Raw genomic sequence first — 17,225 nt, forward strand, 5'->3', positions numbered from 1 at the left:
TCTGTTCAAACTCTAACTATTTAAGAGCATTTCAGGTTCTGTTTTCACAATACCCTTTTTGAATTTCAAGAATATTTACATAGCATATGCCTACATTTGTTGTTGAGTATCGCTATTTCTATACAGTTTTGCCTTCCTAATTAAGTTCTAAACTTTTTAAAGAGCATGAATTTTACCACATGCTTTTATCATACACAGCGTTTCCTGTAACACAGGGTGTTAACACAAAGTAGGAAATAACCTAGTCTTTCTTAATCAAGGTTCCAGATTTATTCATTTTTTTCATTGAGGATATTTTTAAAAAGGAATGGCCTTTTTTCTTTGAGTGCTAATATAATAAAAAATCAGTTTGGTGCCACTCTCTTGATCTGTGCTGAGGTACCAATATGTTTTGACTCACAGTTGTTTTTGGAACATTAATGTAAATGATAACATAATGAAAAAAGGCAAATAGTCTTAGAATTACTGTGAAAATAGGTTTGATCTTGTATACCCCCTAAAGTTGTCTCAGGATCTTCTAGGGATCCACAGACCTTATTTTGAGAATCTATGCCTTAGTGGCTTTAGGGCTTCAATTATCTTGCAGAACTCATGTTACAGAAAGCTGCTCCAAAACTAGCAAAAAACTCTGGCCAGTGGTGAGCACAACATATCAATCTTAATCATTCTTCCTATAAACATTAGTTTGTCATTTTGAGATGTGAATACCTCTGTGATTGTCTTTCTACATAAAAAAGTCCTAAGTTCTTTTACCTATAGTGGACAAGAACTGTAATTCTATAATTCCTATCTATTCTACATTACTTAAAGTGAATACACAAAAGTAGGAAAAGTCTAATAAACATAAGAGATTCATACACTGCATAAGATATTGGATGGACCTGCAAAATCTCTTTCCATTTTGAAATTCTGTAATTAGGATCACATTCTTGCTTAAGTGTCCCTTTCCTACTGGTAACTGTAACATAGTGTGTTGTATTTAAAAATATGCAAAGCAACTACTATGATACAACCATGTCTTCCCCAATCAATTTATTAATATCTAAGGTCTCAGTAATAAGTTTTTTGGTCCTTCTTTTAAATATGAGAGTGTAGGTTTCACAACAGAAATCTGCAAAACAATTTAGTATTTCTACCTGGAAAGAGACAGGGAGTCTTTGCATCTCTAAATCTTAATGTCTACTTGCCAGTACACTACTACAGTAAACTCTAACTCAATTTACTGTTTGATCAATATCAAGACTGTGAGAAGAATTAGCTACCTGGGTGGGACCTGAACAATCTGACTTTTTATAAAATTAAACCTATGAATCAGTAAAAGGTGAAGCTTTATAATTTTATAAATAATAAAGAGTTTTTCTATTATTCTATGGCATTAACCTGTTAAATCAACTCTTCCCTAGCAACCATACATATTATCCAAACTAAATTAGCTTCAGTGTATTTGTGAATTTAGAAAATGGCTACCAATTTGAACTCTAAATCAGAGAATAATTTTAAAAATAAATTTCATTGGTTTATGACTTTCATTTATTGCTTGTCATGAAGGTTAAATATGAATGAAAGGTCTGATATATATAGAAAACCCAAAACAGAACAGTGTAAGTTATACAACTTAAATATGTCCTCAAAATTTAACTTACCTAGCAGCTTGAACTGCACTTAACTGAATTCCTTGGTTATCACTTGAAGCATTCTATTAAAAAAGAAAAAAATTTTCTGATGTAGATACATAGTAATTAGTTTTTAAGTCTGAGAAATACAAATAAAGAGAGAAAATAAAACTCAACTTACTTGAACAATAGCTTCTAAAGAGGTATTTTGCTGGGAAAAAGTTAAAGAGAAAACTAAGTTAAAAGAAAACACCTTTAAAATTGTATATTTATATAAGATCTTTCACTGGTAGTTTTAATTACCAGAATAATAATAACTTACCACTCTATAATCACCATCTATATCAGAATCTTCACAGATATCTTCATGTGGCACATTCCTTCTCTTTAAGAGATGTTCATCTCTTTTATTCTTAAAATAAAGAAATCAATTCCCATTAAATAAGAAAAGCAATTACGATTAGGTAATTCTGCACCTACAAAATGAAGTAAGTGCTTTTTAAAAGTAAACCGCAAATGCTAATTTGAGCTCCAAACCCCAAATATCACAGTTTTAATGACCCGTGAACTATGTAAAAACAAACTAAAAAAACAACAAAAAAAAATTTAAAGGAAAAAAAATTTAAAGGATAGTGTACAGTTTAAGCCAGAACCAAACTTATATATTTATTTAAAAGTCCTAAACCATTTTATATATCATCTGGGAGCTTCTCTTTAATCACCTAAAAACAAAGTCAAAGGAAAAGTGGGGCAGTTCAAAGTCAGGCAGAAATCAACAATGCCTTACAAAACTAAAGGGCCACTTGAATTTCACTTAAAATGTTAGGGACAAATATATATTCTCAACTGGATCCTACTTTATGCTTGAAAGATTGACGAAATTTATAAATAAATTATTTTCAGGGCATAACTACTACTTATAACTATTTAGTAAAACTGTATAGCTATGACTTATGCTTTATATAAATCATTAAAATTATAGAAGAAAAAGTGATCATTTATCTGTATTTTTGGATAGTGGACAAGTTATATCTTGCCAACTTCAATAACTTGTCAAATTTAGTGAAATCTTTCAGTTTTCAAAAGAGAAAGAAATACTAAGCACTTGAGATTAATACACATTTGATATCTTCTGTTTATGATGTAATGTTGTTAGAATTAAGATTGAAAATACCCATTAATCAGACTTACCTTTCTTAATTCAACTACAACTTCATTTCGTTGTCTTCTCATAGTCTACAGAAAATTAAAAATATATATATATTTTAAAAATCACCTCAAATTCCATCACCCAAAAAAACCCACTATTTTGATATACATTCCTTAATCTTTTCTTCTAGCCATATATGTACATAGTCATATTTTATTCATAATAAAGATTTACTTATATAGATTTACTATATTCATTTCATTTACATTCTCAAATATTAAACATCTCTTTGATATCAATAGATCTATAGCAGATATATCATAAAATTTTAAAACTGTAACATAAGAATTATAAAAATACAAAGATACAAATAATAAAAGAACCTAAGCTCACCACCTATATGAACTATGACACTTGAATAAGTAATATGTGGATAAGGTTATTAGATTCATTTTTTAAAAAAGCGGTAATCTTCCTGCCTATCCAGTCTCTTTCTCTGAAGGTAAATTTCACTGTGTTAGATTTACTGTGATTGTAACTCATCTATTTATTCTGTTCTTCACCTTATTTTTCTTTACTTACAGATTTTATAGTTCTTTTATGGCAGTATATGCAGATCTATTTCATTCTTTCTGATAATGACCACATACTTACTCTATCACATGCTGTAACCATTCTCTAATCTGTTAACATGTGTTTTTCTCATTTTAAAGTTACCTAACTCATGGACACATGCTGACTGTAAAACATCTAAATGCTCAAAAACAATACAAATTCACGTTCTTTTTCTTTGTATATGTTCTCATTCTTTCTAATAATTGCATAAAGCAAGACAAATTAAGTGTAAGTATCAAGTCACAAAGTAATACTTTGATGTTGAAAGGAAAATGGAAATTTTATGGCCAAGATTCTCCTGATTCTAGTATTTCCCATTGTTGTATACATACTTAGCCTGCTTGCATGCCCATTGACAGTGAGCTGTTTAACCTGCTGACAGAGCTGCCTACCTAGAGCAAACTGTCAGTCACATAAGGAAGGGGGTGGGCCAGGGAGAAGGGGAGAAGGGCAGAGGGGAGCAGGAGGCAGAAGTAGCAGAGACCTGTGCTGGGAAGCAGAAGAGAGGGGAGGCAGGCAGAGGGAAGCCGCTGAGCCCTGGTGCCAGGAAGGGAGAAAAGAATCCTGTACTGGGGAGCAGGAGACTAAGCTACCAGCAAAGGCAGTGCCTGGGGAGCAGAGGCTGTAGCTGGGCCAGAGATGGAAAGGGGCTGGCCATTTGTACATAGCCGGGTGACTGCCTTAAGAATAAAGCTTGGTATGAGTCCCTTTTTACCCACAACGTTCTGCTGTCATTATTTGGTTTCATCAAATTCACAGTGAACCTGCCCAGTGTGGAAAACCCCTTTCGCCTGGAACAACACATGCCTAATGAGTATCTCAAATTCATATCTGAAACTGAACGTTTGATCTTCAATAAACATATGTACTCTATTCCATCTCACGTAGTTCATTTGGGGGTGAGATTATGGGTTCTTTTACTCTTTGTACCTTTGTATTTTATAAGTCTTATGTTACTGTTTAAAAATTTATGCTATATCCAAAATTATAGATTAAAAATGTCATCAAGATGGAAGCAACCTAAGTGTCCATCAGTAGATGAATGGATAAAGAAGATGTGGAACATATACACAATGGAATATTATTCAGCCATAAGAAGAAAACAAATCCTACCATTTGCAACAACATGGATGGAGCTAGAGGGTATTATGCTCAGTGAAATAAGCCAGGCAGAGAAAGACAAGTACCAAATGATTTCACTCATATGTGGAGTATAAGAACAAAGAAAAACTGAAGGAACAAAGCAGCAGCAGAATCACAGAACCCAAGAATGGACTAACAGTTACCAAAGGGAAAGGGACTGGGAAGGATGGGTGGGAAGGGAGGGATAAGGGGGTTGGGGGGAAGAAAGGGGACATTATGATTAGCATGTATAATGTGGGGGGAGGCACGGGGAGGGCTGTGCAACAGAGAAGACAAGTAGTGAATCTACAGCACCTTACTACGCTGACAGACAGTGACTGTAATGGGGTATGTGAGGGGACTTGCTGAAGGGGGGAACCTAGTAAACATAACGTTCCTCATGTAACTGTAGATTAATGAAACAACAACAAAAAATTTCATCAAGAGATTTTCAGCAAATGACAACTCTATTCTTCCTGTTCACAGACGAAAAACCTTGGCACCATCCTTGCTGCTTCTTTTTCTCTCACATTATACATTCAACCTATTAGCAAATCCTATTGGTTCAACCTTCAAAACTTATCAGAAATCCATATATATCACCACCAACTTCAACACTGCTCTGGTTCAACTCACCATTATCTCTCAACTAGATTATTGCAAAAGCCTCCTGACTCCCTCTACTGTTCTCCTCTATATTCTCCCCTGGCCAATATCACAGCAACCAAAGTAAATCAGACAATCTTCATGTTTGTGTGCCACAGCCTCCTTTGGCAGCATGGTGAAATCAATGGATACCTTCTTAGTGTTTTTAAATACAGAAAATACATAAGATTTTTTAAAAGAAAAACAATTATACTGATATGTAGTTGTTAAAAATATATATAAAAAAACAAATTATAACCATGTGCTAATTTATTATATTAAATGCAATTTAGCAATGGGTCTAATAACTACTATAATTTTGAAGTAATGAAGACCACATACGGTATTTCAGTATATCTTGAAACAATATTGTTATTTTTATTGGTGGTGACAAAGTCACAGGTAACTTTAATAACTACTGAGGTTTATTGGCCACATTATTAAATGAAGGAAATACTGTTTCAGTTAGAAGTTAGTAAAAATAAAGATGTAATTTTTTCTAGGTTTTCAGGCCTTCCTATTTTCTACCCTTAGACTCTGCCTTTACTAATACACTATACAGCAACTCCTAAGAAGACAGATTCCAGAGCCAAACTGCTTGGGTTCAATTTTCTGCCGTATTATTTATTACCTCTCCATGCCTTAGTTTCTCGTCTATAAAATGAAGAATACCTATTTCATAGGATAGTAAAAAAGACCTACTGCATAGGATACTGTAAGCTTAAATAAATGTATGTGAAGTGCTTAAACAATTCCTGGCACATGCAACATATGTGTTAGCTATTATGATTACTGGTACTGCTATTTCCTAAGGCTACTGCTATTTCCCTTACTACCTATGGTGTTTACTCTCATCTTTTGAGTCTTTCAAATGTCACCTCCATGGTGAGGTCTTCCCTTTCCTAACCATCAGCAACTCTCCCTGTGTACTCTGTCTTCCTCTTCTCTGCCTCATTTTTCTCCACACCAATAACACATTCTAATACAGTAAAGTCCATGTAACTTTACTTGCCTATTGGTCTTCCCTCCCCCACAAGAATTTACATTCTACATGTAAGGAATAACATAAAGAATAAGTTGTTATTCCTTTTCAAAATGCACTGGCACAACTTTGTATATGCAGAAATCTTAACCTCAATTTTTGGCAAAACCAATTTATTCTACCTTAAGTCAACCTTTGCTGATCATTTTTAACTTTCAAATAGGCAGGGATTTAAAAAATACCAATTAAAAAAATAAAATAAGATAGGCTTAAAATGAATAAAAATAATTAGCCAAGTATTACAATAGAGTTTCCACATTCACTATCATTTGATCATTGTAGACTTCAGTGGTAAGAAGAAAAAACATTTCTTTTTACAAGGGAACTTGGTTAAGTTAAAGTACTTGGTCAAGGCCACATAGCTAGAAATGGGATACAAAGATTAGAATTCAGACAGTCTTAAAGCCAATTAACCACTAAGCCATATTGTTTTCCATAAGTCTTAAAGCCAAACAGGGTTTAAGTCCATTTGAAAGCCTATGGGCGGAGAAAGACAAATGCCAATGATTTCCCTCATTCGTGGAGTATAACAATGAAGCAAAAATGAAGGAACAAAATGGCAGCAGACTCAGAGACTCCAAGAATGATCTAGTGGTTAGCAAAAGGGAGGGGTGTGGGAGGGTGGGAGAAGGGGACTGAGGGGTATTATTTTTAGTACGCATGGTGTGGGGGATCACGGGGAGAACAGTGAATCACAGAGAAGGGACATAGTGGATCTCTGGCAACTTGCTGCACTGATGGACAGTGACTGCATTGGGGTATGGGTGGGGGACTTGATAATATGAGTAAATGTAGTAACCACGTTATTTTTTCATGTAAAACCTTCATAAGAGTGTGTATCAATCATACCTTAACAGGAAAAAAAAAAGCCTCTGGTTCATACTAAATCAAAAGTACTATTATCAAGACTATGCATTGTATTGTGATACAAAAGCTATAAACAACTCTGGTAAACAACAAAAAACTGTGTCCTATGACTCACACAGAAAATAAAACCTGTAAAATGTACTACTTAAAAGATTGCTCAATAAAAGGTAGACTTCTGAGGGATAGAGGCAATTCTAATCTGAGAAAAGTTTTAATTTGCAACTATTCCATCTAAAGAAGAAAGATTACAGTATAATGTATTTTAACTTTTAAATAAAGCAAACTTAAATAAGTCCAAAACTACTGTATATTTACATAAGCATTTTATTTACACCAAAAAATATCTTCCCCATTACAGTATATAATATTAAACATGGGAGTCTCTGACAATTTGAAACTATTAATAATGGATTTATCAAACCAATTTAACGCTGTAGTTGTGACATAGCCTCTCAACTATTACTATCCACAGAAACTTATTTGCAAAGCAAGAGCTTTGACAATCTCTTTAATATAGAATAAGAAAGCAAGGAAGTTTTCTTCTCTTGAGAAAAAGCTATTATCTCCAAGGTAAAGAGAAGACTGAATGAATTAGTAGAAAGACACTCTGTGCACCATACTAGCAGCATTCACCCATGTTTTTTATTACAAAGCCAAATACTTTAAACAGTGGCATTAGATATTTAGACATTTTAAAGTTACAATTCCATCTCCAATCAAGAACTTTTATTTCTCTGAGTCCCACAAAAGGTGTATATAAGGCTTCTTTTGCTAATTCTTTCCTTATCAAAGAGCAGAGTTTTTACATACTACATACAAGTATTGGTGCAACAATCACATAAGTTACTCTGATGCAGTAAGATGCAATCTGAATACCAAAAGGCTACCAAATTGGCTAGAGGCTTATTTATAGGCCAAAGAGCTATCTAAAGGACAAAGGCTATAAACTGAGGGGGGTTGAAGGAGGGGAGAAAGAGCGAGTAGAGTGCAGGCAGATCCCCAGAAGTTTTACTTTTGTTTGTAGTACAATGACAAAATTCTAGATTCAGGCAAAAGAGGAAAAGAAATTGTCAAAAAATTCAAACAAGTGACTCCTACAGAACACAGAATGGTATTTCTATCTTAAAAAAAAAATGCAGTTTTTAATTTAACAAATAATTACTATGTGCCTACCACTAGGGATTAAGCACTGTCTCTACTCTAACGAGGTATAAAGTCTAGCACTTTCTTTCCAATTTATGGCTACTTAATTTCTAAATTACCTTTCACCAATGTATTTCCCAAAAGCTTTTTTTAAAAACTCTAAGATACTGGTGTAATGATATACTGTATGAAGTCTGAATGTCTAAATTTTCTTGAGTAAAAAGTTAGGCTTTAGATCAGTAAAGACTCAATCTCACTAGAAAAACATCTAAAGAAATTTCTTTCTAAAGTTAATCATACAAAAGATAAGGAATATAATGCTTTGATTTTATTTCATCCAGCCAGTCACTCATGCCCAAGACATGTTAATACTTAGGGAGTAGCACAAAAAACAAAACAAAAATTAATCAAGCACAAGATTTTTTGTCAGGCAATGGGATATATCCTAAAAACTGGATTATGGTAATGGTCGCACAACTCTGAAAATTTACCAAAAATCATTGAATTGTACACTTAAAATGGATCAATTTTATACATGGTAAATTATATCTTGATGAAGTGATTTTTAAAAAGTTGTCTAACTCCATACACAAAAGTAAACTTGAAATGGATCAAAAACCTGAATGTAAATCATGAAAACATAAAACTCTTAGAAGAAAACATAGGCAAAAATCTCTTGAACCTAAGTATGAGCAATCTTTTCCTGGACACCTCTCCTCAGGCAAGGGACACAAAACCAAAAGTGAACAAGTGGGACTACACCAAACTAAAAAACTTCTTACAGTAAAGGACATCATCAGCAGAACAAAAAGGCATCCTACAGTATGGGAGAATATATTCGTGAACAACTTATGTGATAAGGGGTTAACATCCAAAATATATAAAGAACTCATATGCCTCAACACCCAAAAACACAAACAAACCAATTAAAATATGGGTGGAGGACCTGAATGGACATTTCTCCAAAGAAGAAATACAAATGGCCCACAGGCACATGAAAAGATGTTCCACAACACTGATCACCAGGGAAATACAAATCAAAACCTCAATGAGATATCACCTCACACCACTGAGAGTAGCCACTATCTAAAAGATAAGAAATAAATGTTGGTGAGGATGTGGAGAATTGGGAACCCCCCTACATTGTTGGCGGGAATGTAAACTGGTGTAACCGTTGTGGAAAGCACTATGGAGGTTCCTCAAAAATCTAAAAATGGAAATGCCATTAGATCAAGTAATTTCACTTCTAAGAATTTACCCGAAGATAACAAGATCACTGACTCAAAAGGACATATGCACCCCTATGTTTATTGCCGCACTACTTGCAATAGCCAAGATATGGAAGCAACTTAAGTGTCCATCAACAGGTGAATGGATAAAGAAGATGTGGTATATATACATACACAATGGAATATTATTCAGCCATAAAAAGAAAAGAAATCCTACATTTGCAACAACGGGGATGGATCTACAATGGATTACACTCAGTGATATAAGCTAGGTGGGAAAGACAAATACCGTATGTTTTCACCTATTTGTGGAATACATAAACAAAGCAAAGCAGAAGAACAAAACAGCAGCAGACTCACAGACACTGAGAAGTGACCAGTGGTTACCAAGGGGGGAAGGGGAGTCAGATAAAGGGGCACAATAATTCACAATCACAATATAAGTGGGTCATGGGGACAGTAGTACAGCATGAAGAATATAGTCAATGATTCTGTAACACCTTTCTATGTTGATAGATAGTAACCACACTATAGGAGGTGAGGATTTAATAATATGGGTAAAACTGCTGAACCACTGTGTTGTGCATTTGAAGCCAATATAAGATTGTGTATCAATGATATGTCAATAAAAACCTTAAAATTATCTGAAAAAAGTAAGTTATATGTACACAAACATACATATCCTCCCCCTGAACGTAGATTACTATTGTATCACTATTTAGACTTTTCCTGTTGGAAAACATTCACTCAATCACTCAAATATTTATCACTTATTTGCCAATAATTATGGACCAGGCACATTATATCCATGGTCTTAAGGAGGTAGTACTTTTATGACAGAGAAATATAATTTAGTATAATAGTAGTAAGGCCTAACATTTAGTAAAACTGAGTGCTAAGCACCATTCTAAACATGTTACTTCATTTTACTCATCTAATAAATGTAGTGTGTTAAAATATGCATACTGCTCTTGATAGTAGAGAGGCAAAATAATAAAGAAATACAAGCCGAATCTTTTAACTGAATGGAAACTCATTGAGAGACAGTCATTCCAGGTAGAAAATGAAGCACGTACAAAAGGAGAGGATTGTAAAAGATGGCACATGCAGAATCTGTTGAAGAGTGTCAGAAGCCAGGAATGGAAAGGCAGGCAAGGAGCCAAATCAACCGTCAAAAAAAGCTAACCTACACATTTGAGAGAAAAGTGAGTTACTGGCATTTTCAATCCAAACAGTCACATCTTAAAGACACTTGGTAGGTACAACAGTTGTTTAACTCAGTAAATACGGTAAACCAAATGATAAATACATAATTTCAGAAGTCTGTCTTCCAATTCCTTTCCTATTTCTCCCTCCTTTCATCACCACTAACTGATGTCTCGAGCAGGAGCCATCAGGGTGCTTATTCATGCTTTTGCCAAATACTATGTATGTTGGCAAACTGAGTGTGATTAGCAAATAAATTCCAATTTTATTTTTATAACAACTGAAGGGAAATTTTAAGTGCTTTAATGTTAAATTGTCACTCAAACTGTGGATTTATTTCTCAGAAATAGTATTTATTAACAGTGGTAATAGAGAAAAGCTCTAATTAGCACTACTAGTGATGGGCAACTGCCCTCATAAGCAGAATCAAGTTCTTATCTCTCACAAGTAAAAAGATTATTGGAGATTGAGTATAAGAGAAGTTTGAAAGTAAATTCAGGGTAGGAGGCCAGATTTAACTTTGGCAAGCTATTGGATTAGTTTTAAGAAGTTTTCTACTCTACAGATACCACAGTTTAAAATGATCCACATCTAAGTACTGAAACAATTTATTAGTAGAAGAATGTAATTGTTTCACTAAATAATATTCAAGCAATAGGAAAATGTACTAAATTCAAGTTATTGGAAAAGTTAGAAAATAAAGGTAAAAATGTATTTCCAGAGTTTTCTATATGCACCTAACCTGTATATATATATATATATATGTCTTTACTGCCATATCCAAGAAATCACTGCCAAATCCAATTTGCATGAAGTTTTTTCCCTATGTTTTTTCTTCTAAGAGTTTTTATTGTTTTAGGTATTATATTTAGATCCTTGATCCATGTCGCTAATTTTTGTATATGGTGTTACATAAAGGTATAACTTGACTCTTTTGCTTGTGGTTATCAAGTTTTCCTGGCACCATTTGTGAAAAGGCTGTCCTTTTCCCATTGAATAGTAAAATCAGGAAATGTGAGACCTCTAACTTTTCTTCTTCAAGATTGGCTATTCAGGGTCCATTGAGTTTTTTATATGAATTTTAGGATGGATTTTTCTATTTCTGAAAATAATTTACATCTTGCAACTTTGCTAAATCACTTATTACTTGTAACATTTTTTTTTTTGGTGTGGATCTTTAGGGTTTTCTATATATGTAGGATAATGTCATCTGCTAACAAATGGTAATTTCACTTTTTCCTCTCTAACTGGATGACTGTATTTCTTTATCTTGCCTAACTGCTCTGACTAGGACTGTTAGTATTATGCTGCACAGACCTGGTGAAAGTGGTTAGGTATCACCTTGTTCCTGATTTTATAGGAAAAGCTTTCAGTCTTTCACCATCGTGTATGATGTCTGCTGGGACTTTTCATAGTTGGTCTTTATTATGTTGAGGTAGTTTCCTTCCAAGTTTGTTGAGTGTGTTTACCATGTAAGAATGCTGAATTTTGCCAAATGCTTTTTCTGGATTGACAGCATGTGGTTTTGTCCTTCATTCTGTTAATGTGTTAAATTACCCTGACTGATGTTCATATATTGAACCATCTTTGCATTCTAGGATAAGTCCTGGAATGGTCATGGTGTATAATGCTTTTAATATGTTGCTGAATTCAATTTGCTAGTATTTGTTGAGGATTTTTACAACACTATTCAGCAGGAATATTGGTCTGCAGTTTTCTTGTAGTGTCTTGACTTTTAGTACGAGGGTAATTCTGGCCTCATAGAATGAGTTTGGAAGTGTTCCCTTCTCTTCAGTTTTTTTAAGTTTGAGGATTGGTGCTAATTCTTCTTTAAATGTTTGGCAGAATTCACCAGTTAAGGGCCTGGACTTTCTTTTGGTTTGTTTTGAGATTTTTGATTATTACTGTTTTAATCTCATTCCTAGTTACAGGTCTGTTCAGATTTTATTTCTTCAGGTTTCAGTCTTGGTAGGTTGTGTGCGTCCAGGAATTTGTATGTTCCATGTAAGTTATCTGATTTGTTGATATGTAAGTCATAATATATTATTTTACAATACTCTCTTCTCTACAAAACATAACAAATAAAAACACAGTCTTACATAAGGCAACAGCAAATCATGGATATGTAAATAACTACTCTAAGAGTTCAGTGAATAATGACTGATATGAACTGGTGCAATGAGAAAAAACTGATGTCTGGAAGGTTAAGTTCAACCTGGAAATAAGAAATGGCAAGGTAAAGGAAAGACCAGAAGGTGCTTCCAGAAGGAACCCAATAAAAGCAAAAATAGAAAAGCAGAAATGAATGTTAAAGGTGAGGTAGATCACCCCCTGAAGTGGGAGCAGAGTCCAAGATGAAGTTTTATGAATGGGAAATTATAAACTAAAAAGGTAAGAATACACCTGGTCAGATACATTAGTGTTTGTCCCTTTACTAGAATTTATGCAGCAAACACTTAGATCTGCTAAGTGTTTTTTAACTGAAACAAGAGCCTGAAATACCTAGCTTATTAAGAAATTTTGATTTGATAGTTACAGACAACAGGAATTCACTGAAGATGTAGGAGTTGAAAAATGAAAATAGCAGTGGTGTTTGGGGAGTTTACTAAAGGAAGTACATCCCAGTGCTTCTCATTTAGGTTGATTTCGCCACTTGGGACATTCGGCGATTTCTGTAGACAGTTTTGGTTGTTACAACTGGGGAGAAGCATGCTACGGCATCTGATGGGCAGAGTAAAGGGATGCTGGTAACCACTCTAGAGCGCACTGGACAGCTTCCCACAACAAAAATCATCTGGCCCAAAATAGCAACAATGGCAGGGCTGAGAAATTTTGCAGTTTTCTTTTATAAGTTATTCTCATGAGAACCCAGACTTCAAATATATTTGAAAAAATGTATAAAAGAAAAAGGAAACATTCTGAAAAGATTAACAGCAGTAAGATTATGAAGGATTATTTTTCTAAAAAATTTCTGTAATTACAATACATTACCATTTCAAAAGGAAAAATTAACCTGAATTAAAAATTTTGATTGTCACTAATTCTAATGCCTGTTTTTTTAAAGCTTCATTTAATTTCCTTAAACATTTACTTAAGTGTCACTTATATGCCAGGCTCTGTGATGAGAATTAAGAAGAGTGGTTTACAAAATAGACAAGGTTCATACTCTCAAGGAGCTTACAGTCTGAGAGCTTATAGATGGAATAAATTAACATTGAGTAAATACACTAAAAAATGATTAGTGTTCTTCAGGAAAGCAACCAGGTGATTTAATAAGTGGACGAGGAAGGCTTTCTGACAGTAGCATGTGTGAAGTGTCTGCACAAGAGAAGACTATTTATATACTTGAGCTAGAGGAAATAAAAAATGAATGAGAGTATAACAACTATGGGAAATAAAAAAGTGAAGGAGGCAGGTGAAATAGACAGGGACCAGATGTAGCAAGGCCCTGAGGATCTCAGGAATAAGTTTGGGATAATGTGGTGGGAAACAACTGAAGCAGGGGAGGATGTGATTTATTTTTTAAAAGTAGCACACTGGTTATTTTATGAATTGGAGAAAAGCAATAGTGAAATAAGGCAACCACTATGGAGATGGGATAATGAAGTAATAATGATTTGCCCCAGATTTTAACAGTGAATAGAAAGCTAAGAAAAAAAGAAGAATAGAGTGACATTCAATGATGTCTTCTTACAGTCTTGTCTAGAGAACTTCTCTCTCCAGGGATAGTGCTGCAGAAGCAGGAAAAGTCTGTTTCTTATCCTGTGACACACCCTGTTCCCCACACCACAGCAGACTGGTGGTGGGGGTGAAGGGGAAATCACCTGGCTCAGGAAAGCCAATACGCAGGCCAGCAGTAAAAATAACCTATTTCACCTTGGGCAGAACTTATTAGCTCAGATTCTCTCCTTAATGGAACACAAAATTACATAAAGACTTAAAGACAGTACCTAAGAAGAATGAAACTTAGTAACTGACTTAGTGGCTGGCAGAGCAGTACAGTGAAGACCCATGATTTCCTACCCCAAGATACTCCTACCTAGATAATGTGAGAATCGGTTCCTTAATTTTCCTAATATCCCACCCTTACTTGAGCTAGTTTGAATAACGGTGTCCCCTGAAATCATAAAAGCTTTTCAAGTACCCACTAAGGTGGGATTTTAATTTTACAGAAATTGAGGCTAAAAAAATTATTATTAAGTGTTCCTAACAGCATATAACCAAGCTGATGCAGTCCTAGGTCTTCCCATTCTAAAAAAAAAAATCAAGCTTTTTCAAAAATCTTAAGGGAAGAGCTATTGGACATCAAACATTTAGGATGTCCTTCCCTTCAAATCTGAGATTTATTATTTATCGTAAATGTGAGTTTAGGAAAGAAAGAAATCTACAATAGTTCACAGTGGTTAAATATCACCATATGGTGAGTTTAGAGCAAGATCTTGACCTGCTAGAATGTAAACTCCATGAGAATAGGCATTTAGCCTATGCCATTCATTGCTCCGTCCTCACTGCATACAGAACCTTAGATACAGAGGCTTAATAAATATTTGCTGAACAAATGAATTCAATATAGACAGAAATCAGTGAAAAAGAGCTGCCAAGAGTTCACCTTTGATTTTTAGTTAGTGAAAAGCTGTCACAGTCCCTACTTCTCTTAATTAAATTTTGTGTATTTTGTTAAACAGGTTTATTCAGATATAATTCACCCACTTAAAGTGTACAATCCAGTGCTTTTTAGTATACTCACAATGTTGCACATCAATCACTACCATCTAATTCCAGTTCATTTTCTTCACCACAAAAAGCCCCATACCCATTAGCAGTCATTCCCCATTTCCCCCCGTCCCAGGTCCTGGCAACCAATAGTCTTATTTTCTGTCTCTCTGGACTTGCCTATCCTAGACATTTCATATAAATGGAACTACAGAATATGTGATCTTTTGTGACTGGCTTCTTTCAGGTATCATAATGTTTTCAAGCTTCACTTACACTGTAGCATGAAGCAGTACTTCATTCCTCCTTATGGCATGTATGGACTACATTTTGTTTATCCATCCATCAGTTGATGGACACTGGGTTATTTCCATGTTTTGGCCATTATGGATAATGCTGCTATAAATATTCATGTACAAGTTCGTGTGAAGACATTTGTTTTCAACTATCTTGGGTTTATACCTAGGAGTGGAATTGCTGGGTCACATGTTAACTGTGGAAATACTGATGAACTCCCAAAATCCATTCCAAAGTGACTGCACCATTTACATTCCCATCAGCCATGTGTGAGGGTTCCAATTTCTTTACATCCTCATCAACACTTTTTATTCTTTTTGTTTACAGCCATCCCAGTAGGTTGCAGTGATATCTCATTATGGTTTTGATCTACATTTCCCTCAGAACTAATGATACTGATATTTTTTGTTTACTAGTCCTAATTATGCTTTTTGATCATTTAAATGTAATACTGTTTTAAAGCTGAACAAAAGAGAATTGAGAAAAATTATTCAAGACATTAAAAGAAAAAATGTGAATACTGACATATTTGAGAAAACAGTTAATCAACAATGAACTCAATTTTACAGATATACTTGTAATACAATGAGCATGTAACAGTCAAAGGCAAAATAAGGAAATATTCTACATCTGTATTGAGGTGTGCTTTATAATTTGGTCTTCAATAAGTTTTTTTCTTCCTTTCTTCTGACTCTAATAGACTCCTCTTTCCTGTGGCAGACCTGGGACTTAAATGGAGGTACCAAAACTCTTCACCACCTACAATATACACACACACATAGCTGAATACCTGGCACATGATGTCGTGGTCAAGCACAGAACTGTATTATTCTGCCCAGTGATTAATTCAGGTATAAGCATGCAATTAAATATATCTTGATCAGAGTCCTCCCTAGACTTTGACTAGAAATCATATAATTAATGCTAGAGACTACTTGTAGGACTTTCAGGCTACAACTACTGTAACAATAAATTCATGTAGCCACCTACTTCAAGGAACCACAAAGACATGTTATAAAATTAAAACAAGTATTAACAATAGATACTGGGCAACTAAAGCTTTTATTCAAGAACAGGAAATTGAGATAGCACATGATTTGCTTCCTAATAATAAAAAATTTCTATCATCAAATTATTAAACACCACATTATCTTAAGATTTGGACTTTTGTTGATAAAAATTTAATGAAATTCCAGGTTTGCCAAAATACATTATTGAAAATGCAATTTACCTCAAGTTTAATGTAAATTAAAGTTAGGGTAAAACTGACAGCTAGATGGGTGAATGTTGAAACCAAAATGTTGTTCATGTGAAACCTTCGTAAGATTGTTTATCAATGATACTTAAAAAAAAAATCCCCCCCAAAAACCTGACAGCGAATCAAGTTTTATTCTAATAGTAAATATGTCGTGATAGAAAAAGTTTAGCACTTCAAATGATCAAGCAAAATCTATATTACTGGCAAATGTCTATGACCTTAATTCATTTTTCATTATGGGTACTAAATAGTGTGAATTAGAGCTACTTTTTAGTTAAATGTACAATCTTGTGGGAGAACAGTTACAAACTACACAAACTATTTA

The 17,225-nt window shown here is 34.2% G+C and overlaps 1 protein-coding gene across 1 annotated transcript in view; it reads right to left on the bottom strand.

Annotated features, from left to right (window-relative positions):
- The window catches only part of KPNA4 (karyopherin subunit alpha 4), a 61,223-nt gene that overhangs the window by 36,642 nt on the left and 7,356 nt on the right, over positions 1 to 17,225 (bottom strand). The window contains exons 2-5 of the mRNA XM_036904064.2: positions 2,805 to 2,849; positions 1,936 to 2,025; positions 1,795 to 1,824; positions 1,644 to 1,696 (exon numbers count right to left, since the gene is read on the bottom strand). Coding sequence (XP_036759959.1) covers positions 1,644 to 1,696; positions 1,795 to 1,824; positions 1,936 to 2,025; positions 2,805 to 2,849 — 218 coding nt within the window. The remainder of the gene's footprint in view (positions 1 to 1,643; positions 1,697 to 1,794; positions 1,825 to 1,935; positions 2,026 to 2,804; positions 2,850 to 17,225) is intronic.

This window comes from Manis pentadactyla, chromosome 1 (assembly GCF_030020395.1).
Source record: "Manis pentadactyla isolate mManPen7 chromosome 1, mManPen7.hap1, whole genome shotgun sequence".
Classification (NCBI taxonomy): Eukaryota; Metazoa; Chordata; class Mammalia; order Pholidota; family Manidae; genus Manis; species Manis pentadactyla.